This window comes from Eleutherodactylus coqui, chromosome 4 (assembly GCF_035609145.1).
Source record: "Eleutherodactylus coqui strain aEleCoq1 chromosome 4, aEleCoq1.hap1, whole genome shotgun sequence".
Lineage (NCBI taxonomy): Eukaryota > Metazoa > Chordata > Amphibia > Anura > Eleutherodactylidae > Eleutherodactylus > Eleutherodactylus coqui.
Window position 1 is genome coordinate 13,269,820 of NC_089840.1, and position 19,128 is coordinate 13,288,947.

General features: G+C 44.0%; 1 protein-coding gene across 2 annotated transcripts in view; it reads left to right on the plus strand.

Moving 5' to 3' along the window:
- Nucleotides 1-19,128, plus strand: part of ADAMTS5 (ADAM metallopeptidase with thrombospondin type 1 motif 5) — a 115,586-nt gene that overhangs the window by 73,989 nt on the left and 22,469 nt on the right. For both annotated transcript variants that reach the window (XM_066599086.1, XM_066599085.1), the window contains 4 exons: nucleotides 5,896-6,179; nucleotides 8,141-8,324; nucleotides 14,517-14,692; nucleotides 17,156-17,331. In XM_066599086.1, coding sequence (XP_066455183.1) covers nucleotides 5,896-6,179; nucleotides 8,141-8,324; nucleotides 14,517-14,692; nucleotides 17,156-17,331 — 820 coding nt within the window. The remainder of the gene's footprint in view (nucleotides 1-5,895; nucleotides 6,180-8,140; nucleotides 8,325-14,516; nucleotides 14,693-17,155; nucleotides 17,332-19,128) is intronic.

Here is a 19,128-nt window from a genome sequence, read left to right on the forward strand (position 1 = left end):
GGCACCTTGGGCTTGAACCACAAATCTGAAATTGATGGTTAGTTTGGCACTATGGTTAGATTTAGACACTATGAAGGGGAAATCGATTGATAGAGCACCATTCAATCTAAGTCTGACCTTGGATGAGGTAATAGTGAATCCCCTTCTACTCCACGGGTCTTTAGCGGTGGCATTACCTTCCAGTATGACAGGTGTAGAGTAACACTGTATGAAAAGTTAGAGACTAGTGTGATATGATCTATACTTGTTTCATTTCGAATCTTTTTGGTCGATGCAGCAAAAGAGAATATGAGAGTTACCCACATAGGGGATCTGGAGTCTTTGGTGGGCATAGAAGCCTTGTTCTGAATTTTATATTACCGAGTTTCTGTAGTTCTCGCTTCTTTACAGAGGAAAGAAACAGCACAAACTGTTTTTAGTAAGAAGCTGACAGCTCCCAGATCTCACATCGTTGACAGGATGCTGCTCGTATATTATACCTCAACTGCCAAATGGAGTTCACTGTGCAAGCTGCTTTATGCATGGCACTCTTAAGCTATCAAGCCGTATGCCAGGTCTGCGCTGTTTGCTCGCCATCAGAAGCTGTTCTAGTTCATTGTAGTCTCGTTAATAGAGGTGTACAATGAGCCAATTCTGGATCCCATAAGAACCTTTGCAATAGTGTGCTGCCCAGTATACTAATTGACCTGGTAGCGTACAAGGAAGGTAAAAACCTATCACAGTCCATAGTCCTGTAGACATCTCTCCATTGTCAGGGTCAGATTTCCCATTACACACAAGAGGCCCATGTTTAGATGTGATTCGGCATGAAAGGACACCTATTCTACAGGCTAGACCTTGGTAATTGGCTGCAGGGGTCACACAACCTTGTAACAAGACATCTTCAGTCTAAGAAAAAAAAAGGATCAAGCAGGGCCCGGGCTTTGCCAGATTGAGAGCTGTGAGGAATCGGGTAAGGTGGGTGTCACGGATCAGGTGTGGACCCACTGTGTCACTGACTGTCTTGGCTTTGGGCTACTCCTGAAGGCTGGTGGAAGGGGTTCCCTGGTTTTCATCCTGTAATCCCTTTTTGAGTTATATAGTCTTTGCTACAGGGGGGTCCCGGGTCACTCCCCCAGAAGTAGTCTTAGTCATGTGACAGCTGACTTCTTCCGTGGGTCAAGGGCACCGAAGTGTGGTACCAAAGGAGACAAAGAAGGACCTAGTAAGTATAACAGGCCAAGGTCAAGGCAGGCAGAGTTCATGCAATGCAGTAGTCAAGAAACAGACTGAGGTCAGGACAGGCAGAATTTGGGAAAGTTGGGTAAACCGGCAGAGGGTCAAAACTAAGTCAAACAGGATGTAGGAAAACTTTCAAAGAAGCTCATGGAACCGATTGCTCAGGCACATTCAAGTGGTGCAGGGTACGTTACATAACCCAGAAAACACCTGGATAGGCTTGGGAATTGCATGCTGGTCGCGTGCATTAGCCCGTTAAGAGGCAGGCGAAGCACGTGCCCAGGAGACGTGGGGGGGGGGGGGGAATAAATTGGGTATTGTCTGTCATATAGAAGACTTCCAGGATGCTGATGGTCATTACCAAAAGGTGGGGGAGATGAGGCAACACAGGCTGTGGGCAGTGGCCATGACGAGAAGTAGGCCTTTTTTGTTTTGTTTTTAAGCAGCATTGAGCCGATTTCAACTTAATTTTTCCTCCCCAAACTACACCTTTAAAGTAACCGTCCAATTTGGGAACAAAATTATGTCGAAGGACAGGAGGGGCAGGGCATATATTACCTGCAGTTCCTCTCTGCTGTCTCTCCATTTCCCTGATTTCGAGCCTTAGTTGTCCAAGATGGCTGCAATAAGTTTCCAACTAACTAATGCACTGTGGACTATTCTGATTGGCCAGTGCTAATCATGTAAGCAGCTCTGGCCAATCATGGAGCAGGTATAGTGCATTAGTAGTCTTACACTACCAATGCACTGCGGGGATTAGGTAGTCTGAAGATTGTGTTGGCCATCTCAGACAATTGGAAATGGGACCTGGAACCAGCGGTTAGTAGGGACAGCAGAGACGTCGACTGCAGGTAATATACCTTGCCCTATCTGGGCCAAAGATAGATTTTTGTCCTAAAAGCAGAGGGCCATTTTAAGGGTAAGATGCTTGGCAATTTGTGCATAAAGTCTCATGGGATATTGTGTATTTCCTGTAGGATACATTAATATATCATTTGCATTATCATTAATGGTACGTTCTGCATTTCCTAATTACACGGCAGGTGTTTAATTCAAAAATATGTACATCAATAATGTAGGTCCAGTTACAGTAAGTGGATGCGACTAGTGTTGAGTAGAGTTGAGCGAACATACTCTGGCGAGCTTGATGCTCGTTCGAGTATTAGCGTACTCGATGGTGCTCGTTACTCGAACGAACATCAAATCGCGTTCGACCCCGCCCCAGCTTTTGGCTCCTCCCCGCTGTGACGTTTCTGTTTTGGCCCCTCCCTGCCACGACGCAGCACGCATCATTTGAAAATTTTTGGTCTGGCAGGGAGGGGAAGGGGAAGGAAGAGAGAGCAAGAGAGAAGATCCAAGAAAGAAAAAAAAGCTCGGGACCCGGCGTCCCACATACAAAAATGCTCGAGTCTCCCATTGTAGTCAATGGGGTTCGTTACTCGGGTAGAGCTCTCGAATTTTATGAAAAGCTCGACTTGAATAACGCAGACCCGAGCATTTGGGTGCTCGCTCATCCCTAGTGTTGAGCAAACCCAAACAGTTCACCCCTATTTCATGTCGAAGTGTGCTTGACTTCAAATTCCGGCACAAACTCTTCAAGGCCCAAAAATAGGTTAGTAACTAAGGAGTTAAAGTGTGGGATCACCTTTAGTCATTCCTTTATACAACCTCATTATGATAATTGCTTTTTTTATCCGACTAGACAAGAAATTGCATTAATTGAACCTGCGCTCTGCGGCACGTGCGCGGGAATTCAATAGGACACTGGTATGAAATGATGAAATGAGGAGATGCCAATACAGGGGTCACTAAATAGAACGTTCCCTTAATTACTTTCCGCCATCGTTGCTCCTGTTAGGCAGCGCTCTGCTTGTAATGGTGAACAACACACATGTGCCGATTGATAAAAAGCTCTTGGAAGCCGAGCGGAATTCTTTAACGCAGTCAGAGGCGAGATGAGGTCACAATCATCCTGTTTTGGAAATTACAGCAGCCTGTTTTTCCCATCGGCCTTTTCTGCTCCACCAGCAGCCTGTTTTAATGTTCCGGTTTTCATGTTTAGTGTTTCTTTCCATAATACCCAACTCCTCGTTTGGGGCTGATTTACAATGCCAGCAAGCGGGCACAAGGGCACAAGTGTTCGAGTCCTGGTGGACCCGGGCCAAGGAGCATTCTTTGAGAGTCAACAGAGCTTTGCAAAATTCCACGGGGGCGCTTGTATTTATACCTTTCTTCTTTCGCTCGAAAAACTGCTGACGGTCATGAAAAACCATTCGAGAGAACTCTGTTGCAGCCAAGGATATGGAAAGCATTAGATGAGGCGTATTCCCCGAGCAGGATTTTCAGTGCCGCACCTCGTAGACGAGGATACGAAGCCTGTTTATTGATTTCGATCTGTTGGCTCTGCAATCTTGTTCTCAATAAAATACATCTATTGCTTCAACTTCCCTTTGGAATCTATTACTGGGCTTTTAATGCAGCCGCGTCCCTTGGCAAAAACAGTTTCCTTTTTCATTATCGGAAAGGGGGTTTCCTGTTTCACAGACCCTAATCTTCTAGGAACTGGAACCGTACGGGGCTTTAGATTTATTATTGTTATTTCGGAGATCTTATCTGTAACATTCCTATTTTTATTTCTGTGCTTTTACAAGAATGAAGAATATTGGAACAGCCCTAAGGACTATGGTCTGCAATTTAAGGTCAAGCTGCTGGGCCTCAATGCGGAATTGGTAACAGGGCCCCGATCCATCATGTGCAATTTATTATACCGGTGTCTTCGTATGTGGTAATAGGGGCTTTTGGCAACCCTTAGGTCCCGTGGCCTAGGTGAGACTATCACATCTGTACCCGCTATAACCACTCCTCTGATTGTCTGAACCTTTCAAAGGCAGCTCTAAACCTATACAGTTGCAAGAAAAAGTAAATGAACCCTTTGTAACTGGCTCCATGTGTAGATGAGTTTTCCAACCGTGAATTGATGTACTTTCAGGTCTTTATCTTTTGCAGACTTTTTCAGCTTCTTTTGTCTGAGGGCGCATTCACACGGGTGATTTTTCACGTATACGATCTGACCGATTGCGATATGGTCAGATATTGTGCATAAAAATAACCAATTGATTTCTAGGATGTATCTCACATGAGCAATTTTTATCTCCGAGCGATAGTCCGAGATGACAAAAATCACAGCATGTCCTATTTTTAGGTGATTCTTAATAAGATTCGTCCATTATTTCCTATGGGAGCCTGAAAAAAATTGCATCGCACTTGCATGCCACGCGATTCTGTGATCACGTGCAATGCGAGTTTTTAACATTTTAACTATTGGAAACGATGCGATAAGTTGCAATGCATTTTTCCCACAATCTGCATTGCAATTGCAGCCAAAAACTAAAGGTTTAGGAGTGCGATATTGATCCACATTTGTCAGACCGATATCACACCCTAGCAAGTCCTCTGAGATCTTCTGAAAGTTTATGGCATTGGAATGCAGCTTTACTAACCAATGTTTAACACATTTGTCAGTAACCAGGCCTTGTGTGCCTTTATTTAATAGGCAAAGAACTTCTGAAACCTGCACTTCCAATCTCATCTCCCTAAAACCCCCCTCTGGTTTTGTGACAAAATCTTGTCCTAGGACTGAAGCAGTTAGTAATAGTACTTGCTGTTGTTCTCCTCTGCCGGTGCCTCTCTGATCCACTGGATCTGGGTCTCAGTTTCTGCCATCCAAGATGTTTGATGCGATCTTCAGAGTACCGTACCTAATCCCCACAGTGCATTGGTAGTGTTACTGCTCATATGATCAGTGCCGGCCAATCAGAGAGCAGTGCACAATGTGCATTAGATAGATAGAATATTGCTATCTTGCACGTCTGAAAACCGGATCCTGAACCAGCAGATCAGTGGAATATCGGTAAAGAAGCACAATAGCAGGTAATCTACTCCACCCTTCAGTCCAAGAAGAAATGGTTCTCCTGAAACAAGAGGGTCGCTTTAATTAAGGCAACTTTTTCCAATTAGCTCTCGGAGAAGTCACTAAGGGTTTTTTTTAGACTGAGCAAATTTTTTTGTCAGCCAAGCCTATCTACCACGCTTTCAACAGGTCGATTCATGCTTTGGTAGGGGACGGACACTTGTTCGTGGGATCATTCATCCCCACATAGCTGATATTGTTTGGCTGCACATTTCGCTGTTTACATAGGAGATGTGTAGATGACTAGCAAGCATTTTTATGTTCGCATAAAAGATACAATCAACCAATCAACACTGGGCCGCGTAAAAGGAAAAACCTTTAGCCAATGAAGGAGCAAATAAACTTTCAGGCAAACATTCTTGTCCAATAATTTGGCCATGTAAAAGGCCCTTAACAAAGAGAACACACGAACCAAGAAAAAAAAAAAAAAAGCTCAGGACCCGGTGTCCCACATACAAAAATACTCGAGTCTCCCATTGTAGTCAAGGGGGTTCGTAACTCGGGTAGAGCTCTCGAATTTTAGGAAAAGCTTAAGTCGAATAACGCGGACCCGAGTATTTGGGTGCTCGCTCATCTCTAATCATGACTTCTCCCTTGAGGATAACATTGAAACATAAATTCCTATGTACAACCTGCATACAGTATCGCTCCTGCTAAATGTTGCAACTAAGTTGTCGATTTTATCCATTTTTTTTCTTCCTTCTTAGGAAACTGTTTGCTGGACCAACCAAGAAATCAAATTCTGGGTCCGGAGGAACTTCCTGGACAGAGTTATGATGCCGTCCGGCAATGTAAACTAGCCTTTGGACCAACCTACACAGTGTGCCCGGGCATGGATGTCTGCTCCCGGTTATGGTGTGCGGTTGTGCGACAAGGACAAATGGTTTGCTTAACAAAGAAACTTCCGGCTGTGGAGGGAACACCTTGTGGGAAAGGAAGGATCTGTCTCCATGGCAAATGTGTAGACAAGACCAAGAAGAAGTATTATTCGGTACGTTGCACAGTTTTTGGCATCCATTGTGATCGTCCATTGATGTATATACGGGTGATAAAACTTTTTGGGTTTTGGACAAGTGTACACCTGATCTAAGCAAGGCATTCATGACGGTAAAGGAATTTAAAGAGTCACAATTTTGTTGGGAGCTAAGTGTAGTAGTACAAGTTCTGTTCCACCTTAGCTTATCACTTGACATTTCATAGAAGGTGCCAAAAGCAAGCATAGTTGAGATCATTGAGTTTGGGAGCTGACAGCTCTGAAAGTATCCGACTTCTTCAACTTCTAAAACTGAACTTGCCAATATACCATCAGCAGCTGTTGGCCGAATGATCGTTTGGCCAACGGTTGTTTTCCCCAGATCCCCTATATATGTGAACATTTGGCTCGGTCAATTGTTCATGTGTCTAAAGAGGTAAGTCGCTGCCAGAGTACTCTGATGGCAGCTTATCTCCTGGGCAACAAAATGATTAGGCACTGAAATTCAACTTCCCCGATTCTTCTTAATCTCCGACATCTTCTGGGAGAATGTTGTGTGTCTTCTATACATATTCGAGTCGTCCAGTCCTGCTGTTATCATCAGGTTCAGACGAATGAACGCATATGCATATGATGGATGTAGAGCATACCTGAGTTTTCAACAAGTTTTCTATAATACACAAGGTTACCCTCATTGGCTGCTGTTTGCACCCTGTTTCATGTCAGTAAGTTCTGATTTTCAGGTTGTCTTTCCCATTTTTCTGTTGCTTTGCTGTTTGCATTCCACTATCAGGGAGGGGTGTATAGCAAGCCTAGCATTTTTGCCAGTAATTCCCTGTCCTGACTTCATTGCTCTTATTTCCCATGCTGCATTGCACTGTCTCTGGCCCAATAAGTGGAGAGGCAGTATGTGGATGCCTGCCCCTTTTCTTTTCCTGAACGATCAGGTATTTAGAAACATTCTGGCCAAATGCTTAGTAAACCCACTATATTGTATGTGTGTGTAATGTGTGCACATACAGACACACACCCGAATGCTGCAACAGCAAGAGCATAGATTGTAGAGATTGTTATCACAGTGTCTGCAGGTCTGTCAGCCTGCAGGTGCAGTTGAGCTGCCTGTGAAGATAGCCCCACTCCTATTGCTATGGCAATGTTCTTGCGTCATTGTCTTTAGGTACAGAACTTCCTTAGTAACAGAGATTGGATTGCAGAAAAGTTGGCAGGGAGACCCCTAGTGGCAGCCCCTTCAAATGTGATTTATAGTGGTAAAGATCAGCTCCAAAGGTGTGCAAGCACGTTGCAATATACTGTGGCCCCTTCATTTTGAGACTCAGTGAGGGCCCAAGTGCATATACTGCCGGCTTGCACATATTTTTTAATGTACTCTACTATATGTCTAGACTTAACGATTCCCACTTGGGCCTTCTACATTGTTTAGGGGGCCACGGAAAGTCAGACCCCTTGCTGGTCTCTAAGATAAAATGAAAGTCTGGCATAGCTTTTATATCCACAAAACTTCTTGATTGGTCCAAGATTAAAAGGGGTTGTACCAAAATAGACTTTTATCACCCATCCATAGGGCAGATGATAAAAGTGCGAACCGTAGGGGGTCTCATCATAGAGAGCCCCATTGTTCCCAGGAATGGGGGTCCTGTGTCCCTCTCTTGTTTTCACTGCAGGCTCACTGCACTCACCCATAGTGATTGGAGATTAAATTGGATGGTGCGTACAAGTGCGCAGCTCTGCTCTGTTCATTTAATTGGCGCTGATTGGAAATAGCTGAGGCCCGCAATGAGAGCATTGTTCTTCCTCTTTACAAGTCACTGGTCAAACCACACATGGAATATTATGGACAGTTTTGGGCACCGGTTTTCGAGAAGGAAAAAAAAAATTGCATCTCAAGGTTTTATTTTTGGATTCACCAGATTTTAAAAGAAGACCTGACCTCATTGTACTTTACTGATTGTATATTGCAGATCTCTAGTCATGGAAACTGGGGCTCCTGGGGGCCTTGGGGACAATGCTCCCGAACATGTGGAGGAGGGGTTCAGTTTGCCTATCGTCACTGTAATGACCCAGCTCCAAGAAACAGTGGTAGATACTGTACAGGAAAGCGAGCGATCAACCGATCCTGTAACGTGAACTCGTGTCCATCTAATGGTAAGAACAGTTTTTTGAAATTACCTAGAAGAAATTAGTAAACAAATGTTCTTAGCAAAGTACTACTAGTTAATGGCGGTGAGTACAGTAAGTGTTTCTGCAGCTCCCAAGTTATGGAAACAGCACAGCTTGCTGTGGCTAACTACCATTGACGACTATAGGAGTTATGTAGATGGCATAGTGCAAGCAGATTAGCTATTTCCGTCATCCCGACTGCCCCTGGTCTCCACATAGCGGCTGGCAGCCGGGAGCAGTGGGGGCTCCAACTTAAAGGGGTTTTCGGAGATGTTTGCTTTACAAAACTCCAGCTACCCTGCAATAAAATAGCAAATAGGATTATGCTCCCTGTCCCCATCTCTACTGTGTCCCATGCTGCCCCTCAGTCCTGCTTTGGCTGTTTTTGTACAGGCTACAATCCCGCCCGGTTTACAGAACATCACAGGCGCTGCAGCCAATGCAGTAGTGTAGCTATACGGTTCAGAGTTGTGACCTGTTCACTAAGCCAGGGGGGCCTAGAGGTCTCCCTTGTCACAATACCTCAGGAGCCAGGAGAAATTCCCCCCGCTTGTTCACATGCAGCCCCCGGCACCACAACTCCGGACTGTTAACTCACACTGCTGCTATAAGATGAGCTTTTGGAGGAGTTCAGTGCTTACCAACAGCGAGGCAGTGAGGCCCATAACCTGGAGATGTGATAACGTCAGTGCAGATGACAGGGGGACAGGCGGTATGGAGCATGCTGGTGTGACCTGGGTATGCTCTGTATATGATTATATGTGTACAGCTGGTATACATCTCCTGAATAAAGTGATATGGACCATGCCTAAAGATTTAAAAACACATTTTCACATACTCCATGCCTCGTGTTTCGAAAGCTTATGCCAAGGGGCTATATAATGTATGGAAATGTATTTTGCAGCTGTACACAAAAAAAGTTTGGTACCGTGTCAGCCAGCAGAGCAAAATGTGATTGTTTCTAGCAAGAAAAACCAAGTAATCATGTAGACATGATACATTTTAATGGCAAACAAAAAGACCTAATGTTATAGCACACTTCCCAACCTACTTAGGGCTCTTCTTCAGGCTTAATGGACTAGATCCGAAGGGGTATATGTATGTATATATATGACAAGGCACAGACATGATGGGATTAATTTGCACTTAAAACAATACCAGATCAGGATGAGTAGAGGAGTAAATACTTAATTAGTCCACTGATAAGGGATGTGAAAGTTTTGTGGTCTCTAAATTGGTGTTGGGGGGTCACCAGGCCTGTGTGTTATCTCTACTGTAGCTTTCTCATATTCGCCAATAATGCATGAAGCCACTTACAATGTTGATTATATTAATAGATAACTTCAAATCTCAACGTCATAGAAGAATTTGGGAGTACAAGTTTCTTCTAACCATCTTTGACATTCTCAAGACAGGAATAAGCATCGCATCATTAGAGAATATGAGAAATCTATACCAGAGATGACACACTGGTGACCCCCTAACACCAATTTAGAGACCAGAAAACCTTTACATCCCTTATCAGTGATCTAATTAAGTATTTACTTCTCTACTCATCCTGTTCTGGCATTATTTTAAGTGCAAAGTAGGTTGAACAGTCACATTTTGCAGCTGCGCACAGTATGGTTTAGGTATGTGTACTGGTGCAGATGACTGCAAGCTTTATGGTATAGGTATGGGTACTGGTGCAGATGATTGCAAGCTGGCTGGTTTAGGTATGGGTACCAATACAGATGACTGCAGGCTGAATGGTTTGTGTTTTGAGGGATAACTTTGAGCTGGATACAGATCTGGAAAATAATAATAAACAACCAATGTGACCAATCAGGAAGCTGCCACTTGTGATCACTGGAGGTAAGGGCAGCTTTACACAGGATCACTATTGCCCAAGAGAAAATTGCTCAAATGTGTGATTTTTAGTAGTAGTTCTCTTGTGTAAAAATAGGACTCAACAAGGTATGGAGCAAGAAATCGCTCAGTAGTCTCTTGGCTTAGGCTCAATGAAAAAAAAATGACTAATGAGCAACTCGGTCTCAGCGTAAACAGGCAGTTGTTCATCTCTGAATGAATGGTGGCAGGAAGAGATCCCCAACGCGCTTCACCTCCACTCACTGAATGACTATCACTGCTGTGTGAAGTTCAGAAACAATAGTATTGGAAGGGCTGTCATGTGCTTATGCTCCCGACAGTCGTCCTGTGTAAAGTAACCCTAAGTGCAATGTCATCACTATCACTATGTAGAGCTGGTGTGTATTATATGGTGACTGCATTATTCTGAGATATCCGAGATCCTAGAGCGAAACAGCTGTATCTCACTACCCACTCTATTATAATAGTTGACTTGCACATATGGCCTGTGAGATTATCTCTCCTATCTCTCCTCTACCTATCTATAGATTGGAGAGCTAGATAGGTGTGTATTTATTTTTTTTACTGGTGGAGGGGGGTGATGAGTTATGGAGCTCATGTCCCTAATTTTGTAAGACTTTAGCAACTTCTCCACTTCCTAGTGTCACATGGGTGGCTTCCTAAGAGACCCAGTGATACTGCAAAAAGCAGACCACAGCCATCAGTCCTCAAGTGCGGTAAGGTGGGTAGGGTCCCCAAGGTGAACTTTTCCACCCAGGTCTTAGAGCCTTTAACTACGCCTCTGAACCAATGGCAGAGCTCAGCGCTCGATTGTTGAGCTCTGTCATTGGCAACAGCACATGTGACATCCCATAAACAGGGTGGGGAAGTCAGAGAGCAGATCTGGAGCAGTGGAGTGGGACACAGCAGGAGCAGAAAGAGGTCACTATAATCCTATTTATTTTATGGCAGGGGTAGCTAGATATTATCTAAATCAAACATCTCTGATAACCCCTTTATAAGATTGTTGCTGGTCTCAGAGGTGGGACCTGCATCTTTCAGACTTCTATGGCATATCCTATGGAAATTTGAGAGGTAGTAAAGGGGATACACGAATACAATACTTCTATCAATTATCCAGAGTGTCTTGTTTTGGAGGACTAAGCTTGTCCATATGTACAAGGACAGCCCTTTCATTTCAACAGACGCAATACTAAATTTGCCCTGTGGGAATGCTGTAGGCAAATAGAACATTCTATGCTGGGCTCAATCACAGATTATATCTAATTGCTGGCAGTTGAGCAGTAGGACATTTTGTGATCAGGGGGATTAGGGACCATTGAGGACAAAAGAAAAAAAACAAAACCTTTCAATCCTTGAATTGTGAAGCCCCCTTAAAATTTAAGTGCAAGCAGCAATAATGAACCTTGAGTATCAGAACGATCAAGCAAATGATTAGACAGAAAATCTATAAAGTACATTAATTTCCCCCCTCAGCATGTGTGAGAATAATAGGAATCTGTGTGGTCTGTTAACTACAGCAAATTAAATTTTGCTTTATCCAGGGCTGCGAACAGTTAGTTGCAGATATCACAAATACATGATCTAATATTATCCCAGTGTTGTGAGCCGGTCCCCGCTGTGAATATGTCACTCTTAATAGAAAGTGTTGTAAAGTCTCATTAGTGCCTAGCGTCTGTTTTACAAGCGTACCAAATCTACTGTCACAAGACAGACATATCATATACCTCAATGATTCACTTCACAGAATGTAGCGGCTAAATCAGACAGCAAATAAAAGGCACAAAAACAAATAAAATGCTAAATAGGCCAAGAGTAAATAACGTAGCATTATTCACTTGTCTTACTTCAATGAATCCACGGCCCTCTGCGCTTATTTAATTCCGAGACTGAATAATTACAGGTCCCATTGAGTTTCTCAAGCTGAGGTCAGTTGTCCTATATTACAGGCGTTGGAGTGATATATCACAGGTGTCAGAGTCGTAAAAACGCAATAAATCAAACTTATATCTTGTAACAGAGTCTGTTCAATGGAATTGTGCTCATTATTACCCTGTGGACATTTGCCACAAAAGTTCCTTGGAACCTTGCCAGGGATTCCCCCGAAAACACAAGTTGAAAGAAATGCCATTTTAATGGTGGGGTTCGTCAAATTATTCGAGCTTACTCAAAAGTTTTTGGCATTGGGGAAAGCAAAGCCGTTAACAACAGATCTTGGCTAAAATCTAGTCCTAGGCAAGAATTGTAGAATGCTTTACCACTGCCTACACCATGCTTCTTTGATGTGGGAATATTAGTCAAAGGTTTGTAAGGACAGAAGGAACACTTGGGTGGTCAGATGTAGTGTCTACCGGGAAGTAGGAAAGGTGAGGCCAAACTTACAGAAACTGTTCTTTTACTCAACTTGCTCCAACGGTAATTCAGACAATATATTCTCCTGGGGGTGAAAACGAACAAGCGGACTCAGATGGACCCAATATGGCAAGTGATAGGTCTTCTCCGGTAGCGCAATGACACCACTTTTTGAACTCTTGGCAGGAAAATGTTTCCCAGAACATTTAGCAATACTTGTCAGGGCTGTAACCACTATACCACAAGTCCTCGGTGCGTCTTTCTCAGCTACTGTTGCATACCCCCAGAAGACATGAGTTGAGAGAACATCTGATGCTTTTATGGTGAGGTTGCTAACATTTTTTGAGCCTGCTCAACGGTTTTTGGCATTGGAGGAAAGCAAAGCGGTGAACAGATCTTGTCTAGGATAAAGTACTTGGCAAGAACTGTAGAACGTCTTGTCGGTGCTTACACCAAGCTTCCTTGTAGTAGAAATTTTAGTCAAAGGTTTGTAAAGGCACAAGAACTCTTCGGTGATCACATGTAGTGCTTACCGGGAAGTTTGAAAGGTGAGGCCAAATTTGTAGGAACATTTAGTTTTTTTATTCAATTTGCTCTGGTGGTAACTCTGACCATAGATTCTCCTGGTGGTGAAAGCAAACAACTAGACTCACTTGGGCCCAATATGGCAAGTGGCATGTTTTTCTCCAGTAGCGCAATGATACAACTTACTGAACTTCCCTGGGAAACTACTTCAGGGCTAAAACGTATTTACCAATATACTGACAATACTCATCAGGACTGTAATCACTATAGCCCAGGTCCTCTCAGTGCGTCTTTCTCACTCAGATACCCTAATTTTCACTGGCATTGAGCTTAAAGTGACCCTTCAGTTCCAGGACAAAACTCTGTCCTGGGACCAGACTGTGGAGGGGTTACATTACCAGTTTCCCCCAGTTTCAGGTAGCCAAGTTGTCTGCTGCCATTTTCTAATTAAACTGTGCACTGCTCTGTGATTGGCCAATGCTGATCATGGCTAGTCGCAGAGCAGGTATAGAGCATTGGTAGTCCTAAAACTACTAATACACTGTGGTCGTCTAAGGATAACAGCTGACTTCTTGGCCACCCGAAAATGGGACCTTCAACCTGTGGAACCAAACAGCCAATAAAATCAACCACAAATAATGTACTCCCTCCACTATTGTGGTAGAACCTTTTCCTGAAACCGGATGGTCACTTTAATAACTGCACCCCTCTCTTTTGACATGCCTCCTCTAGATGTCACTCCGGTCATATTTCACCCAGTCACTTACTTTATTGTTACAACACCATAAATAAAGCTTACATAAAACGCACTACTACCGTAGTACAGGGAGGCACCGGTACTCTTACAGGTTGACTAGAACTAGAGAAAGTTTAACCCTTTCCAATCCAATTTGTATCCTGGTTTTCCTAGGGGGCTTACTGTTTTTCTGCCGTTATACAGCGGCGCTATCTGCTGGCTAAAGCCAGTACTGCATGAGGTGACACGTTGGGATAGGCTCCGACAGCAGAGAGGCTGGCAATATACAGTAAGAAAACCCCCGATGGACGTCTTCCAACATTGGAGCTGTACAGCTTTAAATCATAATGTCTTCAGAGGTCAAACAGTGGCTTGGAAAGGGTTAAGGGGGTCTTTCAGGGGAAATAGTTTGGGGATCACCGATTCAAGGACTTACTTTTGCCTTGTGTCCCTTTACATATTTTTTTCCCTCAAGGATGGGGATGGATCCCAGTAGAGGAAAGTAACAAATACTTTCAAAAGTGAAAAGTTTTCCAACTTTCCTCCTGCTGTGATCCATTTCTGTTTTTGGCAAGAAATATGAGGACAGAACATCATCACACAGTATATTTTTGTTTCTTGTTCTAAGTAGGTACAAGAAAGTGAAATCTGAAAGATGATAGAACATTAGAACTTTATTTTCTCTTCCCCTTAAGCTAAATCATTCAGACAGCAGCAGTGTGAAGCGAGGAACGGTTATCAAACCGATGCAAAGGGTGTGAAGACATTCGTTGAGTGGGTTCCAAAATATGCCGGAATTCAGCCGGGAGACGTCTGCAAGCTCATATGTCAGGCGAAAGGAACTGGATATTACGTTGTCTTTTCACAAAAGGTAAATATATTGCATTATTATACGGTAAAATATATTTTGAAATCTGTGAACCCAGACACAATAAAGGGATATTCTGATCTATATACTGCTTCACTGCAAGGCTTAAAGGGAATGTCTCACCAGAAAATGAAAATATATTAAAAAATTATATTAAACATTTTAAAGAATTTTAGGTGATTTTCTTTATTTTTTAAATTACATTTTTTTTAAAATGATTTATATTTTATAACAAGCAAGCAGTGCTTACCCCTCCATTGCCGTGGGGATCCAACACTATAGCCCCGCAATCCTTTCATTGTTGCGGAAGATGATGTTACGGGAAGTCACCTGACTGCTGCAGCGTCTCCATTCCGAACATCTGACATCATGGTGTGTGGGATAGGAGCACTGATGTCAGGAGAAAGGGTGCTGATGCTGAAGACTATGATTGGCAGCAGCAGTCAGGTGACTTCCAATGACCTCATCTCCATAGCAAACACTGGGGGGACAGCAGGGCTACAGCACTGGATCACCACAGCAGAAGACTGATAAGTAATAATCTTTTAGTTATTTTTACACAGTTGGTGGTATAGGAGCAATGCTATCTGGTAACTGGACAACCCCTTTAAATCCTGTAGTCTTCACACTGGCCAGGAAGCCTAATAACAGTTTTAAACTTCCTTTTCTGTAGAGAAAACTTCTCAGCAGTTATCTGATTATCAGGGGCAAGATTACAATGAAAGATGAAACACACACACACACACACACACATATATATATATATATATATATATATATATATATATATATATATATATATATATAGATGACACAGGATTCATCCTTTGTAATAGGTGATGTCACAGCTCACCTCCTTCTCTCCCTGCACAGGTCATGGAGCATGCCCACAACACTCTTCCATAGTCAATGAGTCCAGTCCTGTCCATAGCTTATATGATCAATGAGTTCTGCTGTAAATCATCTCTCTAAATGCTGGTAACTAGAGATGAGCGAACCTCCTCGTTTCGAGTAATTACTCGATCGAGCATCACTATTTTCGAGTACTTCCGTACTCGGGTGAAATGATTCGGGGGGCGCCGGGGGGCGGGGGGAGGCGTGGTGGCGCGGGGGGTAGCGGCGCGGAACAGGGGGGAGCCCTCTCTCCCTCTCCCCCCCCCACACTCCCCGCTGCAACCCCCCACTCACCCACGGCGCCCCCCGAATCTTTTCGCCCAAGTACGGAAGTACTCGAAAATCGTGGCGCTCGGGCAAAAAAGGGGCGTGGCCGAGTGCGCTCGCTCATCTCTACTGGTAACTGCAGCTTATGCAAGATGGCCACACCCATAGTCATGTGCTGAGCATACTTTTTTTTTTAATCTACAATCCGAAAATAAAAACAGATTATTAGAAAAATGGAAAATATTTCACTTCCTGGTTTTATTTGGCAAAAAAAAAATGTAGGTGATACATTTACTTTCAAACAACGTTATTTAATGGCAGCACAACTCAACTAGGATGGACCCATTCACTTATGGATGTTGATATTAAGCTGACTTGAAGATTGCCCAAATCTTGCTAAGAAGTGTGTGCATATTTTAGTCCAATATCAGGAGAGTCTGGCAGTGCCAGACCCCTCTGACCACTTCATAATGATCAGGAACAAGACTTTTGAACTGTAACTGATAATTAGGACCATCAGGAAGTACATTACCTCGCTGCATAGCTCCCGTCCTTCTTACACTGATTATCACAGACTCGGACCTCTGACCCCTTCCCTCTGCATCTGTGCAGCGTGTACGGGACATGCAGTAGTTCAGACCTTGGAGGAAAGGTCAGGGGTTAGAGCCTGTGATAATTAGCTGTTCATGAACTGGAACCACAGAGTGAGGTAGTTCCTGGTGGAGTTGCTGCCCTATCAGAGGTACTGGGTACAGAGGTACTATTACCACCAGGGACCACTGTACTGCTCGGCACCACTATTACAAATAGGACTATTGGAGACCACTATTTCTTTTCTGGGCACTATTATTACTAGGGACCACTGGGGGCTACTATTACTGCTGGGGCAATATTAATATTGGGACCACTGGAGGCCCCTATTACGTCTAGGACTATTGGAGACCATTATTTCTCCTGTGGGCTCTATTATTACTGAGGATCACTGGTAGTACTGGGACCACTGGGGGCCACTATTACTACTGGAGGTACTGAGAAAGGGCATAATTACCTTAGGGCCACTAAGAGGGGGCACGATTACTGTTGCACCACTGTGGTTATCAAAGTCCGCTTGAAACTAAACCCTCCACTTCTTTAGCCCACAAGGGTAGTTTTAATCGGTATGAAATATTTGAGTACTATTTTGTGTTTTCTGAATGTGGGTGCCTCTTATAGTCTGAAAAATACGGTAAGTAATTTTGGAAGCCCTTTATAAATATACTAAAATTCTCTTTGATTGTAAGATGTCCTGTTTCTTTGCCCCCCTAGGTGACCGACGGCACTGAATGTAGACCCTACAGTAATTCTGTTTGTGTAAAAGGCAAATGTGTCCGTACCGGCTGTGATGGAATCATAGGGTCCAAACTTCAGTTTGACAAATGTGGAATATGTGGAGGAGATAACTCCAGCTGCACTAAAGTCATGGGAACCTTCACCACCAAAAGGTATGTGTTATGTAGGGTACTGTAACAGGTTTTATGGAAAGGCTTTACACAAGTTCGGGTAAAGAAGCAGGACCTTACTAAGTGTCTGATAAAGAAAGTGATTAGAGATGAGCGAGCATACTCGTTAAGGACAATTACTTGATCGAGCATTGTCCTTAGTGAGTATCTCCCCGCTCGGAAGAAAAGGTTCGGCTGGTGACAGGTGAGTTGCGGCAGTAAGCAGGTGGGAGCGTGGGGAGAGAGGGAGAGAGAGAGCTCCCCTCCGTTCCTCCCTGCTCTCCCCTGCCGCTCCCCGCCCGCCGCCGGCAGCCGAATCTTTGCTCCCGAGTGGGCAGGTACTCGCTAAGGACAATGCTCGATCGAGTAATTGCCCTTAGCGAGTATGCTCGCTCATCTCTAAAAGTGATCGCAAGAACATTCAATAATATTATTTGGACACAACAGAACAGTTTACTAATAACCAATTAACTCTATAACTCAGGGCTCAGTCACACGGGCACATCGGCATCCGTGCTCCGGCACCGATGCGCCCGTGTGACTGACACCAGCAGACGGACTTACCTGAAGACGACCATCTCTCTGCAGCGCCGGGAGGAAGAACATGTGACCTACTCCATTGCCGGTCATGTGTTCTTCATCATTAGGTACGGCCGTCTTCTAACTGTCAGTCACAGGCGCATCGGCGCCGGAGCACGGATACCGATGCGCCCGTGTGACTGATCCCTTAATCTGTACCCTGTGAATGAGATACACTTACTGCTACATGCATACATAATTCATGGTTTACCCTGACCAGGGGTAACTAGCTCCACAGATACTTTTTGGAGGTGAGAGAGACAACTTCTAGACAACTTATGGCTCTTTCACATGGGATGATAACCGTTCGGAATCGTTCAATTTCTCGCGCTCCCATCATTGAATGACTGAATGAAAATTGTTCAGTTATTCAATTTCTGCATGCAGCTCTCTCCTGGAGCTCATTACATATGATGAGCCATTCAGTGTAAACAGCAGTGGTTTACTGTAGAATGACTGTCTGTTTACTGTGAATGGAGTTGGGCGGGGGAAGTACAACAAAATTCCGTCTGATTTAGAATATACAGTCACTGTCCGCTGAAGAATCAATTAGCACAGGACCTTTGGGGAAGCTGTACACTGGTTGTGTCAAACATGACCCAATCTATCGGAGACAGCATAGCATGCTGATAGCCATGATTGCACACAGTACCAAAACCTAGCAAATCACTATTGTCCTTTATCCTGTTGAAATTTTGGAGCCTGCTCTTGGTGACTGCCATCGGGGAACTGAAGTTGTCTCAGGCACAAGCTGAATCTGTCTCTGGAGGCCGAACTGTGCTGCTTCAATAACATGGGTTGATTTTGCGTTACGTATGAAGACAGTCAAGGCGCACGATGTGTGGTAGAGCGTCTCAACGAGTGTTATGCATGGGCCCTGTAGGACCTGTGCATGAGCTTCCTTGGGTCTCCTACATATGCCTCAACAAGTGTACTGGTCAGCGTGCCATAGTACCTGCGTCTCTCCAAAGTTAATGTAAGATCTGTTGAAGGAGTGAAAGTAAAGTGACTAGTGCTGAGCGAACCGAATCAGTCAAATTCTGTTTTGGGTCGAATTTTGCGAAAAGTTCAATTCATTGCAAACCTGAACCTCGGGTTATGGTCATACCTCTTCTCCTGTAGCTCAGCAGTTAGCACTGTTGCCTTGCAGCACTGGACTCTTAGGTTCCAATATATCACCCCATCACTTGTAGTATGTAAGCTCGTTTGAGCAGGACTCTC